This window comes from Sceloporus occidentalis, unplaced genomic scaffold (assembly GCF_023333645.1).
Source record: "Sceloporus occidentalis isolate IW3139 unplaced genomic scaffold, rSceOcc1.0.p SCAF_7, whole genome shotgun sequence".
In the NCBI taxonomy this organism is placed as follows: domain Eukaryota; kingdom Metazoa; phylum Chordata; class Lepidosauria; order Squamata; family Phrynosomatidae; genus Sceloporus; species Sceloporus occidentalis.
The window spans coordinates 75145943-75166517 of record NW_028316987.1 but is presented as its reverse complement, the minus strand read 5'-3'; the positions used below and the strand labels follow the sequence as shown (position 1 = coordinate 75166517).

Below are 20575 nucleotides of genomic sequence, written 5' to 3'. Positions count from 1 at the left end.
TTTGGATAAAAAGTTTGCTGGAACATGTTGAAGTGTTCTTTTTTGTGGTGTATGAACCTATTCCATATTATTTCTGCCTCTGGTACCACATTTTCTGTTAAAGCAATAATGCCAAGGAACACATCTACTCCATTAACTGAGGTATACCTGTATAATTGACAGCTCCTGTTTCAACATGTGGAAATCCTTAAGAATACATTTCAAACTTCATGATTCTTTCACATTTCAGCTAAGATGCACTTTTTCTGTAACAGTCCATTGAAAACCATCCACTAAAAACCACCTGTATTCACAAAACCTAGCCTCCAAAGGAGTTTTGTTTATTTATTTTACTTTTTACTTTACACTTACCTAGTGTCTCATATGGAAACTCTGTATTCCAGCCAGACTGCCTGGTAACTCTGACATCAGTGCATGATGCATGATGGGGTATTGCAACAGAGTAACATCTTGCTAGTTGTGATTTGGGAAGACCTAAAAAAGAAGCCAAAGGGAAGTTATTGTACTTTGCACATACCCTAAAACAACATAACTCACTGGAAAATACAATAATGCTTGGTAACGTGGAAGGCAGTAAGAAAAGAGAAAGGCCACATTACAAATGCGTTGGTTCAATGAAGTAAGCCACAACATTGAGTTTCCAAAACCTTGGAAAGCCTGCTAATGACCAGGGCTCATGGAGATCTCTCATTCATAGGATCACCATATGTAGAAGCTGAGCTAACAACAAATAACGGAAACAACCAAAACACAATAAGTTTGTAATGGAACTGCAGAAGTGTTCATATGTAAGAATATTTCAATTACAGATTGAGGGGCTGTGCATACCAGCCATTAAGGTTGGCCTGGGGGCGGAGTCAGGGCATGGTGTCCACATGATGCATGCCCCAACTCCACCCCCAGGGCAGCGTGACACTGCGCACTGCTCCACACAGTGTGAAGTGTCACAGCACTCATCTGGCGCTGCGTCCACATGATGCAGCACCAAAGGAGCGACTTAAAGCTTCGGCTATCATACCCTTTCCAGGATGCAAAAAGGAGACGCTTTTTGCGGCTCCTTTTTGCACCCTGGAAAGGCCAAGTTGGGGCTGCAGTGTGCGGTTACTGTGGTCCTGATCTGGCACAGCTGGAGGTGGCTGCAGGCCACCCTTAGGGGTGGTCTGCACAGCCCTGAGTCTCCCTTATGCAAAATGCTTGGGACTAGAAGTGTTTTGTATTTAGGGGGAGGTGGGGTTGGATTTTTGAATACTTGTATTTGCTTATACATACATAAAGAGATTTCTTGCAGATGGGACCCAAGTCTAAACACAAAATTCATTTATGTTTAATATATACAGTACCATATACACATACCTTCAAAGTAGTTTTATACAAAATTTAAATATTTTGCATGAAACAAGGGCGTGGTACAGACCACTGAAAAACAGCGGCCTGCTGGCGCCTGTTTTTCCACCAGAGGGAAGCCGCAGCCACCAAACCACGCAGCTTCCCTCCGGCGGAAAAAGAACCCGCAAAAAGTTCTTTTTTATGCCGCAAGGGCAGCATAACAAGTGCACCACTGGCACACTTGTTACATAAGTGCCGTGCGGCACCATGCAGTGCCATGCAGTGCTTACATAACAATGGCAGCACCCGTGTATACAGGGAGCTGCCATTATTACATAAATACAAATAAAATTATTAATAATAATAATAATAATAATAATAATATGCCCTCATCACATGCTAGGGTTGCGGGGCATATGGGCGCTCTGCCCCAAGGCAACCCTGGCATGTAACGAGGGCGTCACAGAGGGCCTGTATGTACCGGACCAAAGTTTGCAGAAAGCAAGGTGTCACTATCTCAAGCCACCCATAAAAAGTTTTGGTGTATAGTGTTTTCTCATAATAATGTTTTAATAAGGCTTTACTGTTTTATGTATTGATTTTACTTGAACTGGTGTACACCATCTTGGTAACTTATATGGAAAAACAGGGTATAAATGTAACAACTACTATAAAATAGAAAGGCACACTTTTTTTCTTTTGAATAAGCATATCACCACTCAATTTAATGGTACAGATGAACTCAAAGTTAGAGAGATTATAAAACAATGTAAACAACTCTTTGTTTTACATTTTTAAAACACTTGGTTAAGGTTTAGAGATGACAGACATCTTGCAAAGCATCCATTAAAAATCACAGCATTTCACCAATTAAGAGACCATAGGGAAGGAAATATGGTGCTGCAACAGAAAGTGTTTTTTAAAAAAAGCATAATTTCCCTTCCAATTTACCATTTTGCATCATTTTAATACAATTCTTAGCTGGTTTCATCTTCAGTTCAATTCAATAGCAGGAAATAGGTGATAGAAACAAGTCTGAGGTGATAATCAGTTGTTATATTCCAACAAGTTGTCTTGTTATATTGGTTGGATTGTATCAAAGGATCTGTCTCATTAAATTGTCAAGATGTAATTACTTACCCCTACAGCTAGAAACTGAAAAGAATACTTAGTGTGGTTGAATAACAAATGGTTTGTAAAGTATGACTTTTTAAAAAATGAATATGATAGTCATTAGTGAATATAACAGTCACACACTTTTTAAAAAAGTGATATATGGAACTATTTATTATTCTGCCAAACAGAACCATCCAAGACTGAGTTCCCATTATGCTACAATCTACATAGTTCAAATATTAAAGAACAGAACACTGCAGATACATGCTCCGACTATCTCATTAATACAACATCTCTCTATAGTGTTCCATTCTTCATATTTGAACTATGTAGATACAGTACATCTTAAAACTGGAACCCAAGCATAGAACGGTTACTTTGGGAGATGGGAAATCCTTATATTACGTACCACCACCACCACCCCGACATCATCCTCACTGGCCATACTGGCTGGGGTTTGTGAGAACTGCATTCTTTAAAACACAACTAAAATAATTTATTTCAAAAATTGCCTGAACCTTGACCATGCTAACTGGGGATGATGGAAGCTGGACTCCAACAACTTCTGAAAGGCTGTACTTTCCAGGAGCTGCCACTGCTGTCCCACAGTAAGTTTTGACCAAGTTGATTATCTCATTCTGCCTTATCGTAGGGCTGGCCCTGAGTCCAGTATGTTGGGAGAGCACCAGGCTGGGGAAAGCATCTACCGAGCTTCTTTCAATTTACTGGAGACATGGGTGGCAAGAGAAAGCCGCAGACATAAAATCATCTTAATCAAAGGTTCTTTCAGAAACTTAGAAATGTTTGCAGGGAGTAGACAGGAGGGAGGAAAGATGTGGACGAGTTGAAGGGGAACTGAAGATTAAAAGATAAATTGATTTTAGGCTCCATAGCCAGCATTACATGATGGATAATGGGCAAAAGGCCATTTTTAAAAGTGCCTGACAGAAAGTTAAGATGAAAAGGAAGCACTGCATTCAGCATGTCACTGGCCTGCTCTCCCAGTTGTTAGCACATTAACACTGAGAAAAGATTATCTGAAGCCCTTGTGAAAAGTACATTCTTTACAGATGGGTATTTATATCCATTTCCTCCCCAAGGTGAAAGGTTATCTGTGGTCATATGAGCAAACAGCTGCTTATGATTTGGACTGCATGCCATTCTTAGAGGAGCAACAGCATTTAATGCACGCCAAATGTATCCATGTATGCTTGATATTCCAGTTCCAGAATGTCAGAAGTTCAAAGAATAAATATGCTTCAAGATAAAAAATAACAACCAAGGCAGCTAGCACAGCCGCCTGTATCACTGATTAATCTGACAAAGTGAAAACACACCATTTGGCATTCTGGGGGAGTGGGGAAGACTAGCTCAGTATGTTTCTATCGCTAATTATTCCTCATTTTAGAAACAAGATATGCTTGTGCAAGAACAACAGTGAACTTAGTCTGAACTTCAAAACAGGATATTTTGTGTATCTAATTAAGTGCATCCCACCTTTCAGAGTGACACAATGAGATTTATCAGGACCTTTAAGTTCAGACAAATGTCAATGTGATATTTTCCACTCTCCCCAGAGTTCCAAGTTACCTACATTATAGATACTCTTGAGTTTGGAAGAGTTACATTTTTTTAAAACACACCTCACAGAATCCCTTAGTCAAAGCTCCTGCTGGCTGGAGAATTCTGAAAACTATCATCCAAAAAAGTAATTCTTCTGAGCTCTGTTTTCACCTGAGTACAACGCATTATTACTCAGGAGAATCTGGATCTTGAAGCCTCTTTAGATGTTCCAAGGTATAATCTGCACTTCAGAATTAATGCAGTTTGATTAAGTGCCATGGCTCCATGCTATAGAATTCTGGAATTTGTAGTTTTGCAAGACATTTAGCCTTCTCTGTCAAAGAACTCTATTGTCTCAACTAACTAAAATCTCAGGATTCCATAGCATGGAGCCATGGCAATTAAAGCAGGTCAGACTGCTTTATTTCTGCAATGCAGATTAGACTCACAGAACAGTCTCATCTCCTCCTTGAGATGAGAGCTAGGAATACATGGCGATAGCAAGCCAAAACCTACAGTCTACCTGTCCTTTAGTCCAGTGCCAGGTTTCCGAGGCCTGGAGCCGAGGTCTTCCCCAGACATGAGGCTTTAGCAAATGATGCTGAAGATTTAAGCTGCGCATTCCTACATATAAAGTGTACTATAAAGCCGTTTAAGATTGACGTAGCCCATCATGCATTAATCTGGCTTTGGGTTTTTTCCCTCAAGGGTTTTGAAAAGCTGCTGAAGCTTAGCAGCTGTCTTACATTATGCATGGGATGCACGCCTGACTTCTCCACTGTGAAGGGGTGAGACCAAGGCATGATTCACACATAAATGTTTACCAGTCAGTGATTTGCCAATAAATGTATGAACTGCTCCGAGAGAAAAGTATTGCATTGGAGCTGATCCAAAATCATAGTAAAAGGTCTGTGAAGTATGTATTGTACTTTTTCATGCATGCAATCATCTAGTGATGAGTATGGGTGTGAATACACACTTCACAAACCATATGTCCTAATAAACCCAGCTTTCAAATAAAAGTATGTTTTACTTGTGAATAATGAATATAAAATTGCCATTTGCAAGAGAGAAATTATGGTGATTGGGAGTTGTAGCCCCAAAAGATAACTTTTCCAAGCTTTGCACAAGACATGTGTGGAGTTCTCACATTAGCAGAGAGATCACTACTTCAAGCGGACACTGAGTTACAATAACCTTGTCACAGGGTTTTCTTGGTAAGATTTATCCAGTGGAGATTTGCTACTGCCCTCCTCTACAGCAGAGAGAGTATGACTCTGTGGGTTTCCCTGGCTGAGCAGGGGCTTGAACTCTGGTTTGCCACAATCCTAGCTCAACATTCAAATCACAACTCTATGCTGGTTCTTGAGTTCACCTTACTGTACTGCTTCCCAGTCTGAGAAAAAAACTGCAGACACATATTCAATCAGGAAATCTCAGAATTTCACATTCACTCTACACGCTTCTACAACCCTCTCCCACTACAAAACCCTCTTCCTTTTCTTTTAAGTGTTAACTGTCATCTGATGCAGATGTGGAAAACTGCTAGCCCATCAGATATTTCCAGTGTCAATACATAGAAGCCTCAACCAGCATTCCAAACAGTACGAGGTTGTGGGATATGTAACTTAAGCCCTTGGTGTGCTACATTTTTCAATCTAGCATTATCCTTTCCCTGAAATGATGATGATGATGATGATGATGATGATGATGATGATGATGATGATGATGATTTGTACCCCATCTTAAAATCTGCATTACAAACTCCCATTTAAAGTTCACCAATGTTCATTTTAGCACAAATACACAAATGCACAAATCTGAGCCTCGAATAAAGCTTATATTTACTCTTTGGGCTAAGTACAGTATCACAATGGGGTACTGTGGAGAACAGTGGCATTGGGCATAGGAAAGAGAGAGCACATGAGGCCATGGGATGCTCCCAATCTTTAAAACCACTATCATGATCTGATTTTTATGTCTGCATTATACCATAATGGAGGGATCTCTCAATCATGATTAAGAGATCAGCAGTAGACTGCAAAACTGCACATCATTAAGAGGTATCCCTCCATTATATCTGCATTGCCTATGTTTCTGTAATGGACTTTCCCCATCATATTTAAAAACATTAGATAACTTGTGTTTCTCACAGAATTCCTTTAATTATAATTGTGGGGAGGGGGTGTTTCAACGTATCTTCATCAAGTAAATGGTTTTTTAAATCTTTTCTGCCAGTTAATACAGATTACACTACTCTGAAAGGAAATCTTTTTTAACATCATAAAATCTCCTTTTCCACACAGATGATATGGATCAAATATTGCCTTCACGATTATTCCTACTTAATATAAGTTATCCAAACCAATGAGGGAGAAAAAGATAAAATGCATCTGCGCTTCAATATTTTACAGCATAACACTTGTACATCTGATACATACTCAATCAAGCTTAACCTTATTTAATGGCCTTGACAAATATCTCTTCAGAATTTTTAACACACACGGCAAACACATGAAATATTGAAGAAAGATCTCACTGCCAAGTGAAAAGAAGACACACACACATATACACAAGATGCCTGTTGAAGCATGGACTTTATTCATGCTTGTAAAGAGCAGCAGAAAGAGACCATTGTTTTATACTCTGAACATAACAATCTTGCTCCAGTAACCTTTAAAATTCTTTTGCATGTGGAAAACAGCACTGGTTTTCCAACACTGAACACTCAACACAAGTACAAAATGTATTCAATTAAGTCCAGACTTGATTTTTTTATATATAGTAGGGGTAGGGAATCTGCAGCTTTTCAGCTCCTATGGGTCTCCAAACCCCATCAGTTCCACCTAGCTAATGTTGGGGATTATGGGAACTACAATCCAACAGCATCTGCAGGACCATAGATTAATCTACATACCTGAACAGCATCCCATCATATGTTAAAAAAAAAAGATTTAAGTTTCTTAGGGGATCAGGAAATACAATATTTGTTGTTATTGTTGTTGTTGTTGTTCATTACATTTTCAATCCACCTTTAATTCAGGCTGGCTCCTTCTCTTCCTTCTGGCTGTGTGGGAATTGGGAGTTTTCCAAGGTCCAGGAAATTTAAAGTCCATTTGCATATCAACAGGACTCTTCCACCAACTCCAGCCAGCTTGGCCAGGAGCCTTTACTGAACACTATTAGTAATTAATTACAATTATCAGAAGCTAAATTAATGGTCTCACAAAATTAACAGCCAATTAATATGACTGCTAATTTTATGACACTTATATAATAATAAAATAGGCTGGTAAGTAACTTTTTGTCATTTTGGTAAAGTTAATGCTTTAGGAATATTTGGCCAAATTTTCTTTTGCTTAGTCAAATGCTCAGTACTTGCAGAGAGCCAAAATGGGCATCAGTGCTGTCTTCACTACACAAGATCATCTCCATTTCCTTAATGGCAGAGAGAGAGCCAGCACTGCATAGTGGTTTGACTGTCAGACTAGACCTCCAAGAGGCCAGGATTCAAATCCCTGCCCATCAATGAAAACCCATAGGTGGACCTTAGGCAAGTCACAATCTTTCATCCTTAGAGGATGGCAATGACAAACCTCCTCTGAATAAATCTTGCCACAAAAAACCTATGACATGGTTGCCATAAATCAGAGTTAACTTGAAGGCAGACAACAACAGCAACAACGGAGAGAAATCTGCAGGAAACCTTAGAGCAAACTCATTCAAATCTACTTGACCACAATTCTACCATCCCTAGCCAGCCATTTCTATTGATAATCAAAGAAAGAGTTATAATTCTAGAAAGGTGACTTAAGAGCAAATGTACCTGGGTCTTCCCAACTCCCTTAGGTTTCAGACCTACAACCTCAAAGCAAATAGTCATAAAAACAAGCTTGTATATTGCTACTGTATTTTTAAAAGCCCTGTTTAACTGAGCACCAAAGCTCTCTGCCTCCACCATAGACTCAGAGTGATGACTGCTAAAATGAACAATGGCCACTACTCTTCCCATTTTTTGGCTAATCATTATGCTCCCAGAAGCCATGGCTTTGCTCCTCTTAACTTCTGTAAATCTAGGGTCAAAATACTTGTTATACAGGAGCACTGTACTGGTATATTCCAACATAATTTTATTTTTGTTAGACAGCCAGTGTGGTGTAGCGATTTGAGTGTTGGGGTATGACTCTGGAGGCCAGGGTATGATTCCCAGTTCTACCATGAAACCCACTGGGTGACCTTGGGCAAGTTACATGCTCTTAGCCACAGGAGAAGGCAATGGTGAACCTCCTATGAACAAATCTTGCCAAGAAACCCCCATGATAGGTTAGTCTTAAGGTCACCATAAGTCAGAAATGACTTGAAGACACACACAACAATAACAAAATAAACTTCCCCTTCCTAACCCCAATCTGGATCAACACCAAATTGTGTCAAGAGGTGATCCAGGTGGGAAGAGGTGTAGAATAAGAAAAAGTCTTTTTTTTTTTTTTTTTTTACTACTATGCCTAGTCCTCCAGCCAAGAACCGCAGTAGCCATGCTGGCTGCAGGATTCTGGGAACTGTATTTCTAGGAAATATTTTTCCAAGTTCCCAGAATCCTGCAGAGGGTTTGGGAGCTGCAACTGATTTAGACTGCTAGCATCAAGCACTAAGCTCTCATGGCATGTGTTTTGCTCTCTATAGCTTCGCTCAAATGCTACAAACATAGTTTAAAGCAGAATGACCCAAGCAGCTCTTACCTCCTGTCACAGTAGCCTCACACTCTTTACCTTGACAGCTCAGGCTGTCCTTTGGCTCTCACACCCCCTTCTGGAGATCTCTCTGCTCTGTGCAGCTCCAGTGAAATCTGCCAGACTTCAACCATGGAAGAGGACCCAAAGGAAGATAAACAAACAAGCATGCAGTTGCAAACTTAAGCCTCTGTGGAAAAAAACAAACACAGAACTGTACACACAGATTGTCAGGAATATTACCTTTTACTTAATAAAAATAAACTACAACTGAGAACAGTGTTTTTCAAACAATATTATCAACATCCTAGATGTTGGGCTGCAGCTCTCTGCCGCCCTCACCATTGGCTATGCTAGTTAGTGCTACTGGGAGCTGCAGTCCAAGAACATCTGGAGGACCATACTTGTGTTCACCCCATTGTCATGCAGTGACCATGTCTGGATGTCCAGTTAACACTCAACTCTCACTCCCTTGCTCCACTACTCACCTCACCTCACTACAGTACCTCTGGCACTGTACAGTCATGATTAGACTAGAAAGTTTCATTTCTTATTTCAATTAGTTTGGTTTCTTATAATTTACATAGTCACCAGAACCCTAAACTCTGGGTAAAGTCAATATGGTTTGTTGGGAAATGCCAACTTCATAACTCATGGTTTGAAATCGGCTTGTTGCAAACAAATCATAATAGCACTCTCTGTCATTTGTTTTATTCTGAAAACACAACAAGCTATGGTCAAAAAGGGAAAAAATAGGTATTTCCTAGTGCCCTGCAACCACACCAGAGAAGGGGAAATTTTACAAGCCCAAGGCTCACTGCACTTCATTCTTATCATGCTACATTCCGCTTTAGCATGACATCTGACCAAGTCAATGCAAGCGTCAGAAATTCAGCCTCTTGCCCCCAGTCCCTCACACTTTTCTCATTCACAAAATTTGCAAAACAGTGACTAATGTAACAACTGCAAGGAAGGGCACCCTTCCTTCTGACCTTTCCTATTTAGAATAAGTCTACAGAACTGTGGTTGCTGAAGACAGTAGCCTTCTCAATATCGTCATTATTTTGCTGGATGTGATTCAAGTAACTGTTTTGACTGTAACTCAAAACTGGCTGGGTTTTTACCCCCTACTATATATCAATGAATCAACAGAACTGGAAACCTCCATGTAGTAAAGTAATTTTATTTAAATGTGTAAGGCTGGATTCTGGGTATATTAGCATAAGAAAATCTGGCAGTCTCAAGCAAGACTAGAAGCACTGTGATACTTCATGCATGTTTTGTACAATATCTTATGGGAGGAAATGTTTTTTCACAAACAGCTGTAACAAATGCATCTGTATGACTTCTCCCAGATGTGGTCTAAAGAAGTATCAGTTCTTGTGATATAGTTCCTTAGGTTTTGTCCGTTGTTGTCACTTCTGCATCTACTTTGTTCGATTCTTTTGGAGGGCTCTTGATAATGATATCTTGGATATGCAATAGGGATCTTCAAAGATTTTTTTTTTTTTACAAACTGAGATATGGTTTGCTGAGATGATCCTATAATCTGAAGGGCTTTGCTTGCTTTTTTTAAAGTCCTATTGTTATAGTTCACAAGTGCCATTTTACTGATTCACTATAGCACTATAACTCTAAAAAAAATTAAAAGAGAAGAAGGAGAAGAAGAGAACAATATAATTTTTTGTTCCAATTTGTTTTAGAATTAAAAAGAAAACCACTTGAAGGCGGGAATCAAATGTTGTTGCTCATGCCAGGAACAGTCAGAAAATAGTCTGTGACAAAAGAAACATCATTGAATTTGCTCTGTCCTGAGGAGCCCTGTTTCAATTCCTACATGAAAATTAATATATCTTCATGAAAATCCATATGTATGTATAAATGCAATTTTGCCTGCTGTATGCATTTTTGAATACTATTTTCAATATCATTCTAACTTTTATGCTCTTTTAACTAATATATTTTGGTATAAGGTATCCTCTAAAATAATCATTTCTGTGAGCATTTTTTAATATGAGCATCAGATCACAAAATCTGGACATTTTGTCCTCACAACTGCATTGTGAAGGGCAACTATATTTGATTGTATTGCATTGTGTTCTGAGTACATTGCTTTGTGTATTGATTCAGGAAATGCACATAAGGTAAGTTCACATTAAAATATAAACTGATCTAATTTGTCTCTCATCCCTAATTCTAAATCAGAAGCAGTGTATCTGCATGTAGAGGGCTTTCCATTTGCAGAAAGGAATTCTGGAATCAAATCACAAATCTTTCCCATAATTAAAAAAGTACAGCAACAACTGCTTGCCAGCTATTGGTCCTGATCGGTTATAGAGATATACCAGTTGTGCTTGTCCCATGTGAATTCAATAAAATCACATAGGAAATAAGATGAAAATTTAAATAAAATGGGGGGAAACCCCAAAAGATAAGAGCTGGTCACACTTTTAACTCAGTCTCTTGTTAATAAATACTATGTGCTAATAAGCAAGAAAATTAGTTAGAATTTCTTTCTGTGAACAGCTATAGTAATTACATAAAGTACAAGGGCAATCTAATTGCCTTCATAGAGATTAGCTGGTACTATGCCCTGCAGTAGCTATTTCTCAAAAAGATAATCATGTAACAAAACTGAAAAGAGAGTGGATGCAAACAACTAAGTTATCCTTTAGTAAGACATAATTTTCAGTAGTACTCGAACAGTACAGATTACCATTTAGGTAAACTAGATTTTCGCAGTTTATGCAGAAGATAGTAGTAACTATATACAAAATCTGTTCATGCTCTTTAAACAACCAACTTGCAGTTGGTGACAGAAAAAATTCTTAAATGTTTAGGAAGAAATGACAGCCTGAAACCATCACTGATAGTGATCACTGCTGAAACACATCCACAGTTGTAGGGTTTAGCCTTCTCTAATAGAAATTAATGGGCTACAATAGTTCACCTATTCTAACGGCTACCAATGATAGATTCTGCAGACAGTGGATGAGAAACAATTATGTATATCGAAGGCTTTCATGGCCGGCATCCTTTGGCCTGTTACAGACTGCCAAAATAAAGCTGCTTCGGGTCTCTTTGGAGGTATGCTATTTAAATGATGCATGCATCCTAAGAACCCGGAAGCTGCACCAAAGCTGCACTCCAGTGCTTAGGAATGGAGTGTGGCTTTGGCGCAACCTCCGGACTCTTAGGACCCATGCATCATTTAAATAGCATACCTCCAAAGAGACCCGAAGCAGCTTTATTTTGGCAGTCTGTAACAGGCCATAGTTTTTTGTGGGTTTTTCGGGCTATGTGGCCATGTTCTAGAAGAGTTTCTTCCTGACGTTTCACCAGCATATGTGGCTGGCATCTTCCTGGCGAAACATCAGGAAGAAACTCTTCTAGAACATGGCCACATAGCCTGAAAAACCCACAAAAAACTAATTATGTATATCATATGGAATGATTACTAACATTCTAACTATTCAAGAGAAATGATCATCAATATAAAAACTGAGGCTTATGTGACATAATTGAAGAACAGGAGGAAGAAGAGGAAGAAAAACACAGAAGTCTAGGGAAATGGACTTTGTGCAACTAGAAGGAATATAAGAGGAACAACCAATGAACAGATTGGGAAAGTGAGGGGAGGAAGATAAATGAACGTGAGATTTGCTAAGCCAAATGAGAGCCTTGTTCAGGGTCAGCAAGCTAATATCACTAGCAATAAAGTATTTTAAACCTTCTCTATCATATCTAAACCTGAAATACTATCCACTTCACTGCATTTGCCCTTGAATTTGATTGAGTTCTCGTTTCATTATCAGAAGATCCAATCTAGTGATCATTTAAAACATGGGGGGGGGGGGCTCAGTAGAAAGACAGAAAGATCAGAACACTGTGCCAGAAAATCTAGAGCATAGGGCCAGACTTAGTCAAACTTAGAGCATGCCCATTAAAAACTTAAATATGAATAACCAGTAACTTCTAAACCTAGAAACTATTTATATTCAAGCTATTTACATTACAACAACATTGTGAATTCCATTCTCCTTTACAGAGTGAAATACAGTCGCCTCTCTGCAGTCAGAGATTTTTTTTTTATGCACGGCTTCAACCATTCATAACTTGAAAATATTTTTAAAATATGTTGATTCCAAAAATCAAACCTTAATTAGCCACTTTATATAAGGGATGCCATTTTACTATGCCATTATATTTTAATAGGACTTGAGTATTCACAGACTTTATTATCCATGGGGTCCAGGAACCAAACCCCAGCAGATACCAAGGGCCCACTGTAAAATGTTATCTTGACAAAAGTGTCACCTACTCTTTCCATCTTGAGCTCCCCAGATGTAACATAGGCTAATTCTTATTATCATTCTAAGAGTTGCAGTACCAAAAATAAAGTTTTCAAGTTTAATTATTTCTTTAGCAAAGCATTAATTTAAAATCTGATGCTGCCTACCAGTTTCGAGGGCTATAACACAACATCTAAACTGGGGCCCAAACAGGTTTCCAGATCCTATTTAAATCAAAACATCAGTTAGTACTGAATTGGTGCTAATATTTATTTATTTGGGTATTTATATCCCGCCCTTCAGCCCTAATGGCTCTCAGGGCGACTTACAATTATTATTTTTAATCAGACAGTTCCCTGCCCTCAGGTTTACAATCTAAAAGACACGAAACAAAAGGAGAAGGGAATGGTGGAGGGAAAGGGGATGAGGTCCAGTGGTTCTTCTCTCCCTCTGATGCCTGGACCAAGGCAGATGGATTGGAGGGAGGGCTCTTCCTTCTTCCAGGCTAGTCCTGATGGAGCTGGATATTCTACTTAACATCACCAAAGGAGGAATATCATGAAAGGTGATCGTGGATATAGTTGCCTAATGTTCACTCTCTCGATCTCTCTCATTTGTTTAAACTGAAATTAAGTGGGCAATATCACATCTGCACCAGCCCAAGAGATCTGGTCTGGTGATAAATGTGGGAAGAGATCGTTATCTCCATCAAATGGAATGAGATGGAGAATTAAAATTGTACTGAAAGCTTTGGATAACAATCTAATGTATTCCCTGTTCATACCTCTTCTTTCCCATTTTACATATCTGAAATATGCTTTAACCTTTTGCTTCCAAAATGTGCCTGAGAAGTTCACTGGATTTCCCAGGTTTGTGAAGAGATGCATGTTTCATATACAAATATGAATAACCTACAGCAGGGCCCCTTTCACATAATTCAATTTTAGCACTATGATTCCCAACTTAACTGTTATGGCTTTATGCAACTGAATCTTGGGATTTGTAGTTTGGTGAGGCACTAGAGCTCTCTAGCAGAAAATTCTAAATACCTCACAACACTACAAATTCCAGGATTCCATAGATTGGAGCCATAATAGCTGGAGTGGAATAACCTTGTCGAGTGAAAGGGCCCAGATCTTCTTTATACATAACTATTTCAGGGGGGAGGGGGGACAACTGTAACACTGTGTTGATGCAAATTGGAGCAAGTAATTAAAAAAAATCCATCAGTTGTGTTGCACAAATAGCAGGAGTGTTGCATAATTTAGGACCAGCACAAAGGATCAGAAAAATGGATCCTATTAATACTTAGACATTCATTAATTGCTTTAGGAAATACTATATGAGGCAGAGCATCTAAATGTAAGAAGCTTCTGAGTGCATTGTGTAGGGAGTGTTTGAGAGTGAATACAGTAGCCACTTAAATGGTTTAAAAGCTTTTGATGGCACATTACACAAGACAGAAGCACACTGGCCTGAAGAAACACTTATGTTATTGAACTGAAATAGAAGGCACAAAAAGCCATATTTCTTTTATATATGTATTAAAATAGCTACTCACGGATACAAGAATACAAGCCACTTTACTGTTCTTGCATCCATGCTTCTATTGTAGGAGCAATCACTCTGGCTTTCTTTCTGATTTACTTCCATGTACTTAGCCCATCTAGCAGTTCTCCGTGTACAGTACTCTGCCAACCTAGTAATTCCATGTACTCTGCCAATGTAGCAGTTTGAAAGCATGTAAAAGTGCAAGTAGATAAACAGGTACCACTTTGGTAGGATGGTAGCAGCATTCTGTGCAGTCATGCTGGCCACATGACCATGGAGTAGTCTTTGACAACACTGGCTCTTTGGCTTAGTAATGGAGATGAGCACAGCCCCCTACAGCCAGACAAAACTTGACAACTAGCACTTAGAGGGAAATGACTTCCAGGAGGCCATGCAGTATTTTAAAAGAGTATGAAGCTAACTTTATCAGGGAGGGTGCAAATCAGCATGTCCCAGAGTGGGATCAGCCAAATTTATTTTATTTTGTTTATGTCCCACCTTTCTCCCAGCACAGGGACCAATGTGCTGGACTACCACTTCCATCACATTAGTTAAAAGATTCTGAGAGTTTTAGTTAAAAAATAAAATAAAAATTTCCAAGTTCTGGAAACAATCATACAGAAGTAGCTCTTCTCTTTGTCTATGTTGAAACTACAGCTTCAGAGCTATTTACTTCACACTAAACAAAATATTTTTATCCATATCTTATGTCAAGTCTGCATGTAGATGTAAAGGGGGTCACAAGAGTAAAAAGTTTCAAAATCACTGGTGATATTATAATTACATTTGCCAGTTAATTTAATCTATTCCCATGTAATTCCTAGCAACACATTTGCCATTTTTTATGCTTCAACACATGAAGGGGCTGTCTACATAGGCTAGAAGGCCAGTATTCCCTCCCACTGGCCTCAAGTCATCCTGTTTGGACAATGCAGGCCAATACCCCAGAGCTAAGATCGAGTCTGATCTTGGCAGACTGGACATGGATTGGGTGAATCCGGACCAATTCCAAGGTAAACATCTTTTAATCTTGGTCAGTTTCACCCCTGATTTGCCAAGGAGTGTCCAGGAAACTTTGCAGCAAACCCTGCCTGTTCAAATAGCCCTCATGAACTCCTTACTTTTCTGTGATGTTGCCCCTACTGAGAAGCCCCGCCCCCATTGCCACGTCTGATGCAGAAATAGAGCACCTGTCCATGTGGGTGCTGCCAGGTACCCTGTCTCTGCATCTGACACAGCAACAGTAGTGCCTTCTCAATAGGGGAAATGTCACAGAAAGGTGAGGAGGTATGTTCTATAGTGGGTCCCCAGGGTGCAGGGACAGGTTTACAGACCTGTCCCTGCATCTGTCTAGAGACCAACCCAGGTGAGCCCCCAGGCTAGAAAAGCAAGGGCTCAGCCCCTGATGTTCTGGCCCATCTACTCTGGGACAAACATATCTGTTTATCCCACAATAACCCTCTACAGTTACAGCCATGTTAAAGTTTTAAGAGGTTTTGTTGCAATATGTAACTGTACACTGTCTCATTTTTGTCCCAAGGTGGACTGTAGTTCCTGAAAGCTTAATAATAATAATAATAATAATAATAATAATAATAATAATAATGATAATGAAAGTCTTCAAGGAGCAAGACATGGCCCCCTCTCTCTAGACTGTTGCCTCTTTCATTTTCTTAAAATGTTTCCATAAATGGGACTGAAACAAATAAAAACATTACCATGTGGAGTGCTCTTGTTCAAGCATCTCTGGTAAACCAACCTACCACACTCTCTTCCAGGATACCCTATTCTTTTCTCTTTCCAAGAACAACCATTTTCTGCCTTTTCTTCTCTAATCAGTCCACTGAGTCTATCCAGACCTCAGTATACCACTGGAGGGGAGTTAGGCTTGCTTTGGATTTTATTCTTAAAAAAGAAAATTGTATTTTTAAAAGCCATGATTTTTTCTGTCAAAACTATTTTGTTGTTGCTTCTGTGTACTTTCCAAGTCATTTTTGACTTATGGAGACTATAACATGAACCTAGTTCAAGTTAAAACCAACTTTTCTTGGCTTGTGTTAATGTGTTAATTTTTACATTACTAATGAACACCCAGTACCATGACTACCATATCATTTGCAAAAAGCAAAAAAGCAATAACCAACAGTGTGGTGTAGTGGTTTCAGAACTGGACTACAACTCTAGAGATCAAGGTTCGATTCCCCACTCAGCCATGGAGACCTACTAGTTGATCTTGGGTGAGTTATACAGCCCCAGAAAAACTCATGATAGGGTTACCTTAGGGCCACCGTAAGTCAGAAATAACTTGAAAGCACACAACAACCTGTAACATGCTACTTTTTGAGTAACACTTCCCAGCTCTGCTATTGCATAAAATGTAATGCTCAGACACAATGGCCTGTTACAGACTGCCAAAATAAAGCTGCTTCGGGTCTCTTTGGAGGTATGCTATTTAAATGATGCATGGGTCCTAAGAGTCTGGAGGTCGCGCCAAAGCCACACTCCATTCCTAAGCACTGGAGTGCAGCTTTGGTGCAGCTTCTGGATTCTTAGGATGCATGCATCATTTAAACAGCATACCTCCAAAGAGACCCGAAGCAGCTTTATTTTGGCAGTCTGTAACAGGCCAATAACTGTTTTAGTCCTCCAGATCAGGCGTCTTAGGATTTCCACAGTATTTCTATAAACTCTCCAGCAATGGGCATACTGTAAAAATCCAGCAATTCCAGAAATTGTTCAATCTCCTTTTCCTAATCAAATCCACTTTTTTCCCTCTCTGCCCAATCCTCTACTGTGACATCCTGACTAATGCTATGCCTTGTTATATTCTTTTTCTGAGGCACTTAATCCTTTGAGACATGCTGTGAAGAGACAAAAGCTGCTCCCCGCATATACACAGGGAGCATCTGAGCAAAGTCCACAGCCACTGAAGCCAGAGCACATGATGCCTAATTAATATGGAAATACTTAGAGGCCAATGAGAATAGACATGGAAACTCCAAGACGTGATGCCAGACAGGCCCAGAAAGTAAGAAGGAACTAAGGAGGGGTAGATGGCTGCTCCCTAAAAAAAAGTTAGCAGAATGTGTGGCCATGGAGAGTTTGAAACATCCAGAAGGCAAAGAACCAGAAGAAGTTAATTGATGCCATGCTTAGAGCAAGAACGGGCAACTTGAGCATGGCCCTCCAGACTTTTTTTGCCAACAAAGAGATTCCACCTCAACATTAGGAGGAACTTCCTAACAGTAAGGGCTGTTGGACAGTGGAACAAACTCCCTAGGAGTATAGTGGAGTCTCCCTCCTTGGAGGTCTTTAAACAGAGGCTGGACAGCCATCTGTTGGGGATGATTTGATTTCCTGCATGGCAGGTGGTTGGACTGGATGGCCCTTGCGGTCTCTTCCAACTCTATGATTCTATGATTCTATAAATCAGGTCTACTCAGTCAATAGTGAGACAGTATGGGAGCTATAGCCCCAAAGCATTTACTGAGCAGCTATTGCCCACCCTTGATCAAGAGTAGCAGTACTGTATGCCTGAGGTTTCCTGTTGACTTACAGCAACCTCATGAATTTCATACTGTTTTCTTTGGCAATGAGTACTCAGAAGTGGTTTGCCATTGCCTTCCTCTGAATATAGCTTGTAACTGTGCTACTCTAAGAGATGGCCCCTGGACTGGTGCAGAGCTCTGAGTCATTGGCCACTGGTAACTCAGAAAGTTTCCAGGAAAGCAAGAAATAGTTGGAATTAATTGGTACAAGCCCCTGGCACATTGGTGGAGTTTGATTCTGGCTAGTTCTCCACATCAGATAGTTTAAGATTCACAAACCTACAACACATGGTATTCCCAGACAATCTCCCTTCCAAATGCTAACCAGGCCTTCAGGGTATTTAGGTTGTTCTTGTGCAGAATACGGGTGGGCAAATTGCAACCAAATAACTGCAAATGCCCCCTCGTTGCTGTCATTATCTGGACCCATTTCAAACTGGCTTTCGGGCGGGTTACGGGGTTGAGACGGCCATAGTCGCCTTGGTCGATGATCTCCGTCTGGGCATCGACAGGGGAAGCGTGTCCCTGTTGGTGCTCTTGGACATCTCAGCGGCTTTCGATACCATAGACCATGGTATCCTTCTGGAGCGCCTGGCAGAGGTGGGAATCGGGGGCACTGCGCTCCAGTGGTTCCGGTCCTACCTCTCTGGGAGGTTCCAGATGGTGCAGCTGGGAGACGTGTGCTCCGATAAGAGGGCCCTCACAACTGGGGTCCCTCAAGGAGCCATTCTGTCTCCCATGCTATTTAACATTTACATGAAACCGCTGGGAGAGATCATCCGGAGACATGGGGCGCGGGGTTATCAGTACGCTGATGACACCCAAATAGTTTTCTCTATGTCTCCGACTGATGCAGTGACCGAGGATGGCGTCTCTCCTCTCGTGGCCTGTCTAGAGTCAGTAATGGGCTGGATGAGGGAAAACCGACTCAAGCTGAATCCAGAGAAAACGGAGGTACTCGTGATAGGTTCCCCTGGTCCAGGAATGGCGGTAGTTCCACCTGTCCTGAACGGGATCACGCTTCCCGTGAAGGACTCCGTGCGCAGTCTGGGGGTGCTTCTTGACTCGTCGCTTCACCTTACATCTCAGGTGAATGCGACGGTCAAGAGCACCTGTTATCAGCTCCGGCTTATTCGCCAGCTGCGCCCATACCTGGCCCAGGGAGACCTTGAAACGGTGGTACATGCTCTGGTAACCTCTCGATTGGACTTCTGCAATGCGCTCTACATGGGGCAACCCTTGTACCACACCCGGAAGCTACAGATGGTACAGAATATGGCAGCCAGACTGGTCACTGGTACCTCCAGGGCCAGTCATATTACACCAGCACTTAAAGAGCTGCACTGGCTGCCCATTCGCTTCCGGGCACAATACAAGGTGTTGGTAATAACCTATAAAGCCCTATATGGCTTGGGCCCAGGATACCTGGAGAACCGCCTCTCTCCATACATTCCGCCCCGCACCCTCAGAACATCTGGGCAGCAACTACTGAGGGTTCCAGGGGCCAGACTAGCCTCCACAACGAGGAGGTCATATTCCATCGCCGCCCCGGCCCTCTGGAATACGCTGCCCATAGAGCTCCGCTCGGCCACCTCCCTGGCCCAGTTTAGGAGGGAGCTAAAAACCTTCCTATTCAAATTAGCATTCCCTGAATCAAGTTCCAGCTAGCCCTCCCCCCTCCGACAGCAAGGGTTGCTGGCTGATGGGGTTTAATATTGTTTTTAGTAGTGTTGCGTAGTGTATTGTATTTTAATATGTATTGTATTATATTGTATTATTAACTTGTTGTTCACCGCCCTGATCATTGGAAGGGCGGTATACAAATAAAATTTTTATTATTTATTATTATTTATTCCAACCCTCAATGCTTAGAGCATCCCCAGGGCCGCTAGGGCCAAAGAAAGGATAAACCCCACCTCCTGGATGCTTCCAGGAGCATCTGTTCACCTAGGTTATACAGTTGGCCCTCCATATCCACAGATTCTGCATCCACAAATTCCACCATCCACAGCTTGAAAATGTTTTTTTTAAAAAAAAATCCCAAAAGCAAACCTTGGTTTTGTCATTTTATATTAGAGAGACAATTTTACTATACCACTGTATATAATGGGATTTGAACATTTGTGGAATTTCTTATTTGGGGGGGGGGGGGGGATTTGGAACCAAATCCCAGCAGATACCAAGGGCCCACTGTACCCTCTATCCCATACTGTTTAACATCAACATAATATCCTTCACTCAAAGTTAGATGAAGACCTCTGTCTACTATCATTTTTTTTTTGTTTGTTGGCATTTTTTAGTCTCATTGCCATCACAGGCTTGTTGGGCCAGTACCTGGACAGAGCCTTCTCAGTGGCTGCTCCCATGTCATGTAATTCCCTCCCATAGGAGGTTTGATTGCCCCTCTCTCAGCACTCTTTCTGTTGACCTTTTATGTAGGCAAACCTTT

The 20575-nt window shown here is 40.7% G+C and overlaps 1 protein-coding gene across 2 annotated transcripts in view; it reads right to left on the bottom strand.

Annotated features, from left to right (window-relative positions):
• The window catches only part of KIAA1217 (KIAA1217 ortholog), a 502750-nt gene that overhangs the window by 470221 nt on the left and 11954 nt on the right, over positions 1-20575 (bottom strand). Inside the window, exons 1-2 of one of the 2 annotated variants that reach the window (XM_089533371.1) lie at positions 8745-8799; positions 352-474 (exon numbers count right to left, since the gene is read on the bottom strand). Coding sequence is in view for 1 of the 2 variants with exons in the window: in XM_089533368.1 (XP_089389494.1) it covers positions 352-474 (123 nt within the window). In the remaining variant the exon portion in view is untranslated. Of the gene's footprint in view, positions 1-351; positions 475-8744; positions 8800-20575 lie in introns of those variants that run through there. The other variant, XM_089533368.1, reaches the window with a different exon arrangement.